Source organism: Oryzias melastigma, linkage group LG1, assembly GCF_002922805.2.
Source record: "Oryzias melastigma strain HK-1 linkage group LG1, ASM292280v2, whole genome shotgun sequence".
NCBI lineage: Eukaryota > Metazoa > Chordata > Actinopteri > Beloniformes > Adrianichthyidae > Oryzias > Oryzias melastigma.
In genome coordinates, this window is record NC_050512.1 from 8,796,921 (window position 1) to 8,810,762 (window position 13,842).

The 13,842-nt window shown below is 38.5% G+C and overlaps 1 protein-coding gene across 4 annotated transcripts in view; it reads left to right on the forward strand.

The window, feature by feature from the left end:
* Positions 1-1,279: 1,279 nt before the first annotated feature.
* Positions 1,280-13,842, forward strand: part of ctnnd1 (catenin (cadherin-associated protein), delta 1) — a 28,208-nt gene continuing 15,645 nt past the window's right edge. Inside the window, exons 1-3 of one of the 4 annotated variants that reach the window (XM_036211713.1) lie at positions 1,282-1,432; positions 9,494-9,640; positions 13,390-13,506. In XM_036211713.1, the coding sequence (XP_036067606.1) occupies positions 13,396-13,506 (111 nt within the window). In that variant the 5' untranslated portion in view covers positions 1,282-1,432; positions 9,494-9,640; positions 13,390-13,395. Of the gene's footprint in view, positions 1,433-1,726; positions 1,868-9,493; positions 9,641-13,389; positions 13,507-13,842 lie in introns of those variants that run through there. The other 3 variants (XM_036211711.1, XM_036211715.1, XM_024259872.2) reach the window with 3 other exon arrangements.

Genomic DNA, 13,842 nt, shown 5'->3' on the forward strand with positions numbered 1-13,842 from the left:
CCCTACACCTCTATTGGTACAATCAATTGGTACGCTCACAATTGTAACTTAAAAAAAACTTGGAAATAGTTTCTCACTAGTGCTTCTTATCGTCACATTTGTACCTCTTAAATGCAAATGTGTGTCATATTCTATGAAAAAAAAATGTAGATGTGTAATCTATAAATAATAAAGAGGTGTAAGTTTGATGAGGCAAATTTTAAATATCTCAAAATGTTTATATATATATATATATAAATCTTAATTTATTTTAGAAAAAGATGAATTGGATCTATCAACCATTCTGTGATACTAGTTTCACATTGTGACCAAATGGGGGCAACATAACACTTAAACAGCTGCTACTTTAAACAGGTGTCCTGCTTGGCTTTAAGAGAGATTAAAAAAAGTTGGGAATCAATTTAGTGTAAACTAAGCAACAGGAAAGCGTCATAGACAATGATAAGGAGAAAAACAGTTTTCATTCAGCCAAAATCAGCAACACATTAGAAAAATGCTGGGAAAAAATCTAATATAATTGCAGGATATTTATTAGAAATGCCATTAAAAAAGACATGGATGGCAGTATGAGCAGGCAATTAGTCTTAACAAGAATTCAGTACATATAATTTGTGGTTGCTATAAGTTTAGTTTGTACTATGTATTTCACTGAACTAAAATCAATCCAGGATATCTTCAGTCAGAACTTCAACCAATGTGACTCAGAGACCTGGTACTGAACAGAGCAGGTAAAGTTTTCCAGATTCCTTGTACTTCTTACAAGATAACAAGTGTAAATTAAATTTGTGTGCAAACAAGTAAACAAGAATCAAATGGCAAATGTATTCACATTTTAGTCTCATGAAGTTCAACCCACAGTTGTTTTTCCACATCAAAACAATACATACTGGATTGCATGTACATAAAAAGGAAAAAGGAAGAAAACCTTCTTGATTGACTTCATACCCTTTAATCAATATCTCTGGTTTTAAAATAATACTGCAGTTGCTCGATTAATTTTCAATACACATCTTTTTTAAGCCGATAATAATGTTACTCAAAAAAATCGATTTTTCGATACATATCGAATATCTTTTACATCCCTAATAGTTTCATATACTAAAAAGCTTCAATGGACAGCAGTTGAGCTACACCATTTCAAAAGTGTCTGAAGCAGTTTAATATCTGTGGAAATGGTTATCATTTCGCCGGTCCGTCCTTCCCCGTGGGGACCCCTTGCCCATCCCTCCTCCCCAGAGGAGAGGAAGCAAGCCAAGGCAGAGAGGAGGGGAGACTGCAGCTCGAGTGCACCTTGCCCGCGGCGGACGGCTCAGTCTGGAACGGGCGGGTGAGTTGTCCCGTCCCTCCTCTTCCAGCCGTGGTGCCTGGTTGAGACGGAGCAGCATCAGTCTGCGAGGCCCGAGCGAACCAAGACGATATTTACAACGATAAGGTAAGTAACGATATTTTTACTATTGTTTTGTGGAGAAAAACACTTCAGTTCGGATATTTTTAATCTAACATCAAAGGATCTCGCGCAGGTAGAACGGAAGTGCCTAAATTTGAAAAGATGAACTTTTGAGCGTAATAAAACAATTATTAAAACGTAGATACAACTCTTTGAAAGGAGTTTCGTTGAATTTTGAATATTTGAATACTCTGCTGTTATGTTTGTGTAAATGGGACGAACCTCGCCCCCCTCCCTGGAGTTTGGGCTGAACAGGTGAGGAGTACGCGGAAGTGACAAAGTACGAAAGTCCACACTTTTTTTTCCCTTTCATGTTTGAAACGCCCACTGTCCGTAAACCGTGAACCCGCGTGCAACCTGCAGGTGATTATTCCCGCTCATGTACCGACATTTGGGACGAAAGACGACGGCGTTTTCCAAGTATGTATTCGATCTATATTGAAAACTATCGTCATAGTATTTCGTTGTTCTCTTAAGTGAAGGAAAGGAACGGAATTTGTGGGGTGAAGGGTGAGCAGGAACCTGTTCCGTGAGATTGGGTGTGGTAAGGTTACAGACGTTTGTGCTGCTTCACTTCACAGCTCCATTTCAAGTGTTTTATTATCACAGAAATGGATTGTTGGCCTCCATTTGAGGTTTGTGTTTGATTTTAGGGACACAGGGAGCATATAGACTAGTTTAGAAGAGTGTTCTGTACTCTGCTGGACAAACACCGTAGATTCCCTGCTTTTACTACTTGTTGCAACACAGACAAGTTCATACAGGTGATTGTTCAGAAACTTAACCATTCAAAGTGAAACATTGAAAGTGATGGGAAAACGGGTTTGTTGTCTTTTTTGTTTCTGTCCGCTATAGCTGCTGCTCTACGGTTGTTCCAAGCTGGGCTGTGATTTTAGTCAGTAATGAAGGGTTTCCAGAGCACACTATGGGTGTGTCCTGACAGGGCCAGAGTTGTCTTCTGTTTGCTCCTTTTTCTACACCTGTCCCATGGTCGTTTCAGAGTTATGATTGATATCTGTATTTCTACTGGTCACACATTTCTTTTCCTTAATTTTGGGGGGTTTGTTTTGCAGGGAGAATGTATGACACATGTATAATATTAAAATAGCCTAACTTTGACTAAAGCATTCAGATTTTGGTGTGCATGTCACTTGGATAATCAGATATTTCAAGAAATCAGATACCAAGCCCGTTTAAATGATAGCCAGATATCAAATATTGTCAGATTCCTTAAGATATTTGAGTTTTTGAGTGGCACGAAATTGAGAGACCAGATTTCTACTCCGCTTTTTCGGGTAGCAAGAGCAGATAGTTCCCTGTATGCATCTACTTTTAGATTACTATATATTTTATAGTTATACTAATTTGTATATCTTAAAAAAGGGGGTCATAGGAGGCATTTATTTGTAGTTTTATAGGAACAGAGTTTAGTGTTTAAATGGGGAAAACAAAAGTGGATTTATGTTTGAGTAGCAGTGTTCTCCCAGCAGCAAAATGTTACTGCTTTTCTTTTACCATTTGGTTAATATTTGACTATCACCATTTGGCATTTTCGAGCAGTACTCTTAGAGCAGGAGATCTGTTATGTGTGTTAAGCCATATAATGTTGAAATAAAAGAAAAACAGAAAAAAAAACATTCTCTTTCCAGCTAACTTAAAAAAAAATCCTGGCAAATTGAATCCTACCCTGTTATTCTGACCATATTTTGGGTGTTTGATTTGGCCTCTGGTATCTTTTCAGCTATTTACTTCAGTTTGAATGATTGTCGTAGAAAGCTCTTCAGTGAAAGGAAATTGGATAACTTTCTTTAACTTCTCCATCCCTGATCAAATGATCCTCTTAATCAGTTTCAATCAGCTGTCACTGAACCATATAGTTTAGGACTGATCAAATCAAGGGGCATTGACATCTTTTCCCTTAGACATCTGCATTCTACCCATTGACTGTATATGAGAACTGGACAGAGTGAGTGTGATGTCACCCATAGGAAATGGCCATTTTTGCCTCAATTGCCATTTTGTTGCCATGTTGGAGCCAGATGTTGTCCGAAGGCAGGGATTGGTCAGTCAGTCTGAATCATAGCTTCTATGGCAACCACTCTCGCCAATCGGGAGTTCTTGGAACTCCACACCTCAACCACTTGAAAGCAAGTTCAGCAGGTGAAAGAGTGTTTTTCACATGCTTTTATTAAGGTATCTGATTTCCCAGTTTATAACTTGATTAACTCTTTAACTAAAAAAAATATAAATATAATGACAAAAAAATTAGGATTTGCAGGAACATGTTAGGCTCCAGCACCCCCGCGACCCTGAACGGGACTAAGCGGACAAGAAGATAAATGTTAAAAAAGGTATTGGATGCGAGAATGCGATGTAAGGAGCGGGCTGGATGGATCATAAACAGCAAACTGGTGCATGACAGTTTATTGGGAGCTGAGTGGATTTCATTGCACTGGACTGAGGTTTTTTGAACCAACACATCCAAATGGCTGTTCTGGAGTTAATAAGTGGAAAATCTGGCACAGAGTGACTGAAGGAATTGGGCTTTATACTGTCACCCTGATGAGAGATGTATGTGGCTCCAGCTGAGAAGAGGGGGGAGCAAGGTAGACACACAGGAACAGCGGTGGCTATCCCAACTTTCTGACAAATAGAACGACTGAGTAATAGCCGTTTATTTCTCAATAGAAATCTATGGGATTTTGTCTTCTTGAGGCTACCGAGTACTTCCTATTACCTGGCTCATGTGTCCTACACCAATGAGAAGCTGCAATTAAAAGGTTTGAAAAAAAAAGTAGGACAGCAGTCTTTGAGGCTTGACATAGATGTTTGCTCAATAAGGGATATAGCTCAGTATTAACAATAGTAGTCTTTGGCAGTCACTTTCTGGAGGGCAGAGGTCATAGGTTGAAGTGCTGTTGACGATGAAGAAATACCTGGTGGTGTTTACTGTTTTGTATTATTTCCCTTAAATAAATTAAACCAGGCAAAAACTATTGGCAAGAAAACAATAAAACCGCTGTTATAACATTTTAGTACCTAAAATACAGGATCACTTTCTACAGCCAATCTCTCATATCAATATGAGAAACAAGGCATTGTGAGTGTAATGAACTAAACTTAAGTAATTTATCAGAATGAGCCAAAGCAAAAAGTTATCTTCATCTTAATTCAATTTCTTAATTTTTACATAATTGCAAAGTCATTTAAGATCAGGCTCTGTGCAGGATCAGTAAGTAAAATTGTGATCATGAATGTAAAAAAAAGGCATCCCTTTTTTTTTAAGAACAAATCTGAAATCACTCAGGACATTGGATTATTTTGCAAACATAACGGATATCAAATTTAAGCATAACATCTTCCAAAATCCAAAAACGTACTGCAAGTGGTTATGATAGGACGTGGGTTAGGGTAGGTCTTTTATTGTTTTAGTCATCAGTCATGAGGGTATATTATGACTTGATTGACTGACTACATAAAGTCAACCCATGTTTTAGTGACAAAAATGATAGTGCAAAGTGTTATACTGATTAATACAATCGGATTGTCTCATGAGAGGTGACACAATGACTGGTTGTTTGTGGGAGAAAGGGGTGATCAGTTCTGACTGAGTATTCTTGTGCAGCAGTCAGAGTTTGCAATTGGAGTTTGTCTGGAGTTGTGTTTCCCATCACTGGTCCTCACAAAAAAAACTGGTCCATATTGACCTGCTTAAGTTTCAGGTCATTGTGAAGCCCTGCAGAAGTCTGATAAAGGCACTCATCAAAGGCAGGTGTGCTAGACCAGGGTGGGACTGAACAAAAGCTGGTCAGTGTTCTTCAGGCACCAAGGTTGGGAAGTACTGGTCTAGAAAAAAACACTCATATATATTTGTGAGATGTTTTAAAGACCTGAAAAAAATATTGCTGAAGACCCAAAACATTTTTGCAAGGGACAAATTGAGATTGCAAAAGGACAAGATGGTTTGCTCTTGTGTTTTTATTTTTTTTAACAGAGCACACATTTTGTTTGGAGATACAAAACCTATTTTCCTGTGTGGACATAATTGAACAACTGCAAAAACGAGTTCACAAAATAAGTTAAGGGGTAACCAAACACTAAATCAATATTTTTTGGCTGTTGACTTCTATAAATGGGGCTTTAAAAATTCTGTCTGTTGGTCCTTGCCACATTTTTGACAAATTAAAATAAACAGATTTAATTCCGCTAAATATAGTCAAAAACCACCTGTGTGCTGCCCCCTACAGGTTGAAACGAGGTAGTACAGTTGAATTTTGTGATTGGTCAACAGTTGTAAGTCCCACATCATTTCTGAAGTTTCACGTCATGATGCCTTGCAGCTCCAGTATAAAAGCACTGCCCATTTTTGAATCAGCAACGGTCGGTTGTTAGCGTGTTAGCTTTAGCATGCCTCGTAGGTGTTTTTGTCTACTGGCTTTCACAATTTTGCAGTTGACTGGGAAGTTAGGGAACAGAAGTTTAGTGTTTTAGGCATTGAATCCAGCAAACTCCTGCCTGGTGATAGGATTTGCAATGAACATTTCACTTGAGATTGTTAACTTAGTATGTTAGCCTTTATTAGCTATGATGCTAGCGTCATTTTACTACTCTCCCTTTTGGTCCTGCAAACCCTTGTGTTGTACCAGATGTTTTGCCAAGATATGTATCCCCTGCCAGAATTTGTATCCCCTGTCGCTGGTGTTGTTGATTTGTTTTGTAACATTCATGTTGCAGCCATTAAACACAGAGAAAAATCCTCAACATCCACAGAAAGTTCTGTGGCGAAACCAAAGACATATCTTATTATCACTATCATCTATTGAAGACGCAGTGTAGCTTCCCCTAGTCCCACCCTCCTTTTTTTTTTGTGGCATTTTTCAAATCTGGGTTGAGAGTGGAGTCAGCCTCCAACTGTCTTGTTGTGTTACCCTTTAAATACTGTAACTGGAACAAAGTTACATTATTAAAAACATTCATTCTCACTCTGAGAATTAAAGGACAGCAGTTTTTTGTCTGAAAAAATGCAAGAATAAATGTAGAAGATAACCAACTTTTTTAGTACACCTCTATTATTTATTTTTGCAAAACCAACTCTTTGTTTTTTTGTAAGTATCTTGGCAGCTTAAATCCAGGACATTACTATTTCCAGATGCATTTGAGCTTCACTACTAATGATCCTACAATGGAGCAGCGGGTGATTCCGAGGCTCAGAGTGGCAAAAGCTACTCAAAGCTCTCAGACAGAACCACACCCTTTCACACAATGTTAGTTGTAGAACGAGTAGCAGTAGAGATCATGCGGGTCGGCATCATTTCTCACCAAGACTCCAACGTTTTTCTTTATATGGACACTAAAACGTTTCAACATAATAAAGATTATGTTTTGGGAACGCTCCAATAGAGAGCTGTGTTCATCTTAAATTCTCTTGATCTCACAAACATTTCTGTTGCATGCTGGTCCTTTTGGTAACCCCGGTTTTCCAGTGAAATACAGATTATACTGTATGCATCTTTCTTTGATTACGGTAATGTAACTATGACTACTTTCCCTTTATGCAATACACATTCTAATCAGTGTGACAGCAGCAAAATAAAAGAGTAAAGGCCTGCCTTCTTAGGACATCCTCATGCAGCTGAGACAGGACACAACACGCTGTGGAATTGTATCACAGTGATGGTATGTGGGTTTCTGTGCTACTTCTTTGACTTAAACCAAACAGCAGTTTTATTTTCTACACATTTGTAAAGATCTAATGAGCACGACTCCAAACTTCACACAGAAGACTGTAAATTCAGTCATTTTTATTTGGACGTAGCGTACGTCTGATCCTTGTGAGTCAGAAAACTTGGAGGTAGAAACAAATTTTTGTTTCTCAGGCGAGTCACACTTAGAGCATACTCTTTAACATACTGACTGACATACCTAATGGAACTCATAAAACACTTGTAAACACATTTTATCTAGCTGTTTCTGCTCTTTTTACTCCTGTTTCTTTTGTTGGAGAATGTCTGAGTTAACCCCTAGAGCTAAGGCCTCCAGTGTTTACATTCTTTTGACAACAATGACCCTTCAACTGTTCACACAATTTATGTAATTCCAGTGGTTTCTGAATGCAACACTTACAGTAGTGAAGTTCTTACACAACCCACGTAAATTGGCTGATTGTGTCTCATAAAATAGCTGTTTTGTGCCGATTTTCAACACTAGATGTGAGTAACATTTTGCATATTGGTCTAAAGTCGACATGATAAGCCCCTTTTCTCCTCGTCAGAATCAGCTGATTCACATTGAACGTGTGAGGAACATGTGTGCCAGGCAGCTAACCGCTGGTGGGCAAGCAGACTGGGCTTTGCTGCCCAGGGACCCCCAGCCTGGGCAGTAGACCTCGCTACATCTGCCGTGCGCCTGGGCAGCGGCGATCGCTATCAGCTCTGCCGGAGCCTGAGCGTTGGAGCTTGCTAGTTCGCTAAGCTGTACACCAGGCGGCTGGCTAGCGTAACCATCGATCCAACTCTATGGGCTGGTGACCTGTCCAGGGTGCATCCCACCTTAATTGCAGTAATTGCAATAGTCTCCGGCAACCCCGCGGCCCTGTGCGTTAAGAAAAAGGATGAAAGTTCAAGATAAAAAAAATCCTCACATCAAATTGCCATATTGAATCTCCTTTTCTACCCTTTGAACTAGTCACTGAAAACGTCACATGTCCAAAGCTGAATCCCTGATTTGTTTACGCAGCAACCCTCAACCTTGCTGTGCCTGGCGGCTAAATCGCGCCGCGTCAGATTGCCTCTTTGCTTTGACTCAACATTAAAACTTGATGCCTCTATTGTATTGCGCTTGGTGCGTCTGGTGTGAATGCACCATAACAGTGTGTCAAAGAGTGTGTAATATCGCTGACGACATTTCTGGTGTTTAGGTTTAAGAAATTTTCTCTTCTGTAGTTGAGGTCTATAGAGTGGCAATAATTGTATATATGTAATTATGGGTATGGTCATCTGTTGCCAGTGCCTAAACTGAATTACCATTTTAAACATCAATTGAGTTGCTTCATTCTTTGAAGGCTTGATTTTAGCACTTGACATAACTTCTATTCCAAGTAAATAGTCTGCGACAACAACCACATATACATTGAAAAAACAAACTTTTCTATCTGAACAGTAAAAAATGTGAGGTATGACTTTCCTGTAAGAGTGCATATCAGTTAGGAGCCAATTGTCTCCGACTCGCCCTTCCCTAATAAGCTGATTAGGAAACAAGTTGGGACTTTTGTCAGGCAGCTTAACTATGGCTCTCAGGCAAAAAAATGTGCCCTCTGAGCTTAGGTTCACATGATCTTCTCCCTCATTTATGAGACCCGGATTTCTCATTTCTATGAGAATAAAATAACCAGCTTTACTGAAAAAAAACAACTGTAACATGAGGAAGGTACTAACGGCATTTAGGTTATCTAAACTTGTCTAAATACTTTTATGACACTGCTAAGGAGTTCTTGGTATGAGGAGGCGTTAACTGTTACATACTTCACTGCATTGGAGCATTACAAACAACATTACTAAACGAAGTTCCTTCTTCAATTCAAAATGTGTGACAAATGTCAAGTTTTAAAATGACTAAAACCCATAAACCTTCTTGCTTGCTGACATTTATCTTCCACCCTTTCTTGGTTTCTTGCTGTTTTGTTGGCAGGTAAGCAAGCTTCACATGCTGCCATTCCAAAACAAACTGGAATAGCTTTTTATGCATTTTATTCTCTTTGTTTATAATTGTGCAATTTTTTCACTTATTCTTACAGTTCTTCTCCGATTTTTCTTGTTTTTTTCTCTCTTTCTAATTGACCTTACTTTTGACATCCCAAGATGCTTTTGATAACTAGTAACACTTACCCACTGTGATTTGCTGTACGTGCATGGTATCCTAACCCTTCTAAATGGTTGTGAATTAACATATGTGATTTTCTCTGTCCTTTACCAAATCCTGGTGTCGGTGGGGTGTGTCTTAGCTACCTGGTGATGGTTTTGTCCTGTCCTGTGCTTGCTCTGCTCTCAGCGAATGAATGCAGGAGGGTGAAGGAGCCGGGTCATTTCTGGCCTCTGTTCGGGAGCAGGAAAGCAGTTTGCGACACTGAGCCAAGCTCTGGAAGAATAGGGGAGGTTGTGTTCCGGCACCTTGCCCCCACCCCTCCCCAAATTGCAGGTAAAGCCCAGTGAACCCTGTCCATACCACCATATCATTCCAAAGTCAGTCATGATGACTCAACCCATCTCATATTTGTTGACTGGATGGTTGGCAGTGGACTGTACCATTGTTTTCATTGTTTATGTTTATCCAGTGTTTCCTCATTTATCCTGGGAATTATGTTCTAAAAGTAACACGCGATGAATGAAACCTGCAAAGTACGTTTAATCAAATGTTTTAAAGTTGAAAAACACCTCACTACAAACTTCATACACTTTTCTCAGACAGAGAAAGTTTAAACCTTCATTAAAGAACAGGTCTAGTACTAAAGAAGGAAATCTAAGATCTATTCATGATCGAAGATATACAGTATGTAGGTTTGGAAAGCTGAACACATTCTGTGCAGGAGACAAGGGATGAAGGAGACTGATTGACAATGCTCTATAGCCAATCAAGACACAGAACATACTTTGCTGTGATAAAATGCACTGAAGCAAAAATTCGCTAAACAGTCAGACTGCGAAAGGTGAACCACGATATAGCGAGAGAACACTGTATTAAAGATGCATTTGAGATAGCTAAGCTTTTCACTTCTCAGAACTCTGCGCTCAGACCTGTTTCTAAGTAAAGGACTTTTCATTATCTTATCTTTTACCTCCATCAGTTTTACTGAAAAACAATAAAATACATCAGGATAAAGGAATTTCTTTGTTTAATGCTTGTTTTTGCGCTACTAAGTTGGTTAGTTGATTCTGAATTATTTATACTATGTGATGCTGAATTTATATCTAAAGCTACGTTCACTCTGAACATCAGGGATGAGTATAGTTACAATTTTATTGATACTACTACTTTTATAGATACTGCTTAATGATGCGGTATTCTTATCAATACTTTTATGTGTGAAAACAAGGAAGAAAAAGACAAATAACAAACTATGTACTTCAATACCTTTTATTTTAGAAAAAAATAAAAAAACAATATATTAATTTAACATCTTTTGCAACACTATAATAAAACTCTCAATAAATACCAACGTGTCTTTGTAATAATAACATACACATTAAGGCAGGGTTGTCAAACTCAATCGCGCAGGGGGCCAAAATCCAAAAGTAAGTTGTGGGCCATGCAGAGGGATATTGTTCCCTTTGCCTGTCTGGGCAGATTGAGGTTTAAGAGTGGGTTTGGCCAATGTGTTTTGTTGTCTATTCTGCTTTATTCTTAGTTATTTTATCCTGTAATGTTTATTTTGATCAACACCTTGAGTCAAAAGGAGAGAGAGGAGGATGACATCTTTGTGATGTAACATGCTATGATTAATAAATAGAGTCAGAAGTCATTCTATAGCTGATCTCTCAGCCTCCATGATTGTTGTGTTCCTTCAATATGATAGCAAGAAAACATTGGGTTGTTAATAAGATGATAATATAATATCATCTGGAGAGCCGGACTTTGACACATGTTTTAAGGTATGCTAAGAGCCAAAATGTAGAGAATATCACATAGACTCTTTACTGCCAAGAACATACCAGTGGAAATAAAAATGCACAGTATTGTATTTTGATGAATTTTACATTGCACATTTAGTTTCATCTGAATTTAATTGGTTCATTTGTCAAATTGTGTGTCGACTCCTGATCGGAAGATTACAGGTTCGATTCCCGCCGATGCCTGGGCATGTGTCAAAGTGTCCTTGGGCAAGACACTGAACCCCGAATTGCCTCTGGTGGGAGGTTGGCACCAGTGTTTGGCAGCGGAGCCACCATCAGTGTGTGAATGTGTGTGTGAATGGGTCAGTGACTGTAAAGTGCTTTGGGCTTTCAAGAAAGGTAGAAAAGCACTATATAAGTACAGTATACGCCTTTAACATCGGAGCTCCAGTGTTCATGTTCTTTAATTTACTATAATTTTTTTAATTGTTAACACGATCAATGTAATTCCAATATTCTGAAGGAGAAAGCAGCTCGTGACGCGTTTCTCCTTCAGAATCTACTGGAAGATCACTGTTGATCGCATCAACAGTTTGAAAGTTACAGTATGTTAAAGACTTTGTGTTTAAACGTCACTGGCGACACCTTAGGTGTTAATGGGTTAAAAGTCATTTTGGTTTTTAGTTTATTGTTTATATGTCAACCGTTTATTTGAGTCAGTATATAGTCTTTTACTTTCTCATCATTACTAAGATTGAAGAACTGCATGCTCATAATCAAACCCTCGTTTGGCTTTAAGTGAAGTTCTGAATGTCAGTGGTTACAAACCAGATCTTCTGCTTTTTCTTTGTCTCTTGAATTTCTTGGACTTGCTTTTCAGAGGGAGATGAATCATCTTACGTGGTTTAGACAGCTTAAAACTAGCGTGTGATATGGTGTGTACATGTCTTGTGAAAGCTGGGTAAAAATATGGCCGGCCGTCTCTTCTTGCCCCAGCATGTCTTTGCCACTCTGTCGAGATAGTGCAACAGGGTCTCAGCTTGGCTCATGTGTATTTGCACGTTCATTCTTGCCTGTCAGGTGGGCAAGTGTGAACGTGAATCCATTTAGCTGAAATTTTTGAAATGTTTACTACTCTACTCCTTTTTTTTGTCTTTTCGTCATTTGAGATAACATGTAGGGACATAAAAAATGTGCAGACGCCGGAATAAGTTGTTTTTACATTTGCAAGCTTGACACCTGTGATGGTGTTGATAAAGCCACAGATCTGAGCTCCTCCCCTTTGGCAGTGCCTCTACGGGAGTTGCCTAATCATGTCAACACAACATAGTTTTTGTTTGGTTTTGGTTTCATTTGTGGTATTAGTTCCACTTTTAGGAACACATTTGTCTGAACATGGTGTAATACTGAATAGTCATATGAATGAAATTTTGCCTGCATTAATATGAATTTACTGTTTTGTTGCAATTTTTGGGGTTTGCTCATACATCTGTGAAGTTCATCTTCCCAGAACATTAGGAACATGCCCCTTGTTTTTAACCCTTCAACCCTTGTGCTATCCTAGGCATGTTTACATTAAAAGTAGGGTCATCTGGACCCACAAGCTGAACTTATTTTTTCAAGGATTTTTTTATCTTCACTGGTGTCCGTGGCAGATATAAAATCCTGTCCACCTTTGTCAAATCTTGTGGGTCGTGACTCAAGTCTTTGTCCAATTCTCATTAACATTCAATGCACATCACACACAGCTTTATACGTTTTGCTTGAGAAATAACTTCAAAAGTCATTAAAAATGTTTAGGGTGTCCTAACAAAATGGATCTTCAGAAGTCAGTAATACCAATTGTAGTCTTTTAATGAAGTCCCTCCATTTTTCTTTAGTTAAAAAATAATATCAAGGGTTGCAGCTTTATTATAACTCAGTATTTGAAAGCTACATTAATAAATACTGCATTAAAAAGCTGAAATAGGGTAGTTTCCCTGGTCACAGGGCGCTAATTGAAGTGTCATCACAGTGTGTTCTCATTTATTGTTTTACTTTTAATCGCTGTTTTTCTATGTGTTTGCTGTGTGTTCCTCGATTAAAAAAATATATATATATATATAAAAAAAAACACAATTTGTGCATACGTTTCCAATCAAATTTTGTGACTTATTTTTTAGGGCCCAATTTTCAAAAAAACATTGTGCATATAAAAGCAAGTTGCCTGTGATTTACCAATTAAATTGCATGGGTTAAAGGGAAGGGGGCAATTTTGCGTTTGTACTGTTGATGAAAATGGACTTCCCTGATCTTTAAAAAAATTTCAACCACTTTTTCTTTTCAATGTGTGTGCAGATCAGGATGGAGGCTGTCCCACAGGTGCAGGACGCGTTCATAGAAGAAGACAAGTCGCAGGAGATGCCTCCGGTTATATCTGTGGGGGCTGCTGTCGATGGAACCACCGAAACACCTGTAAGGGTACCAATCAGAAAAAGCATGTTGTGAAATTGCAAATAAAAAACTTTCTTCCAAGGACAACATGTACATCATTTGTTTTATTTGGTTTAAAGACCCACTCTGATCCTCTTTTGATCTACTGTTAAAGCATTCCCAGTAGTCTTTTAATTATAATGATGCAGTTTATTGCCCAAAATAAAAAAAATAAATAAAAAAACAGTCCTTTTCAAGGATATAGTTTCTGTTGAACCGCTGTAGTTCATTTGAAACTTACCTCTAAATTGTGGGCAGGACTTTTGGCATGGAGCAAGCCCACCCCCACTTCCCATCACCCATAACTGAGCTTTTTGT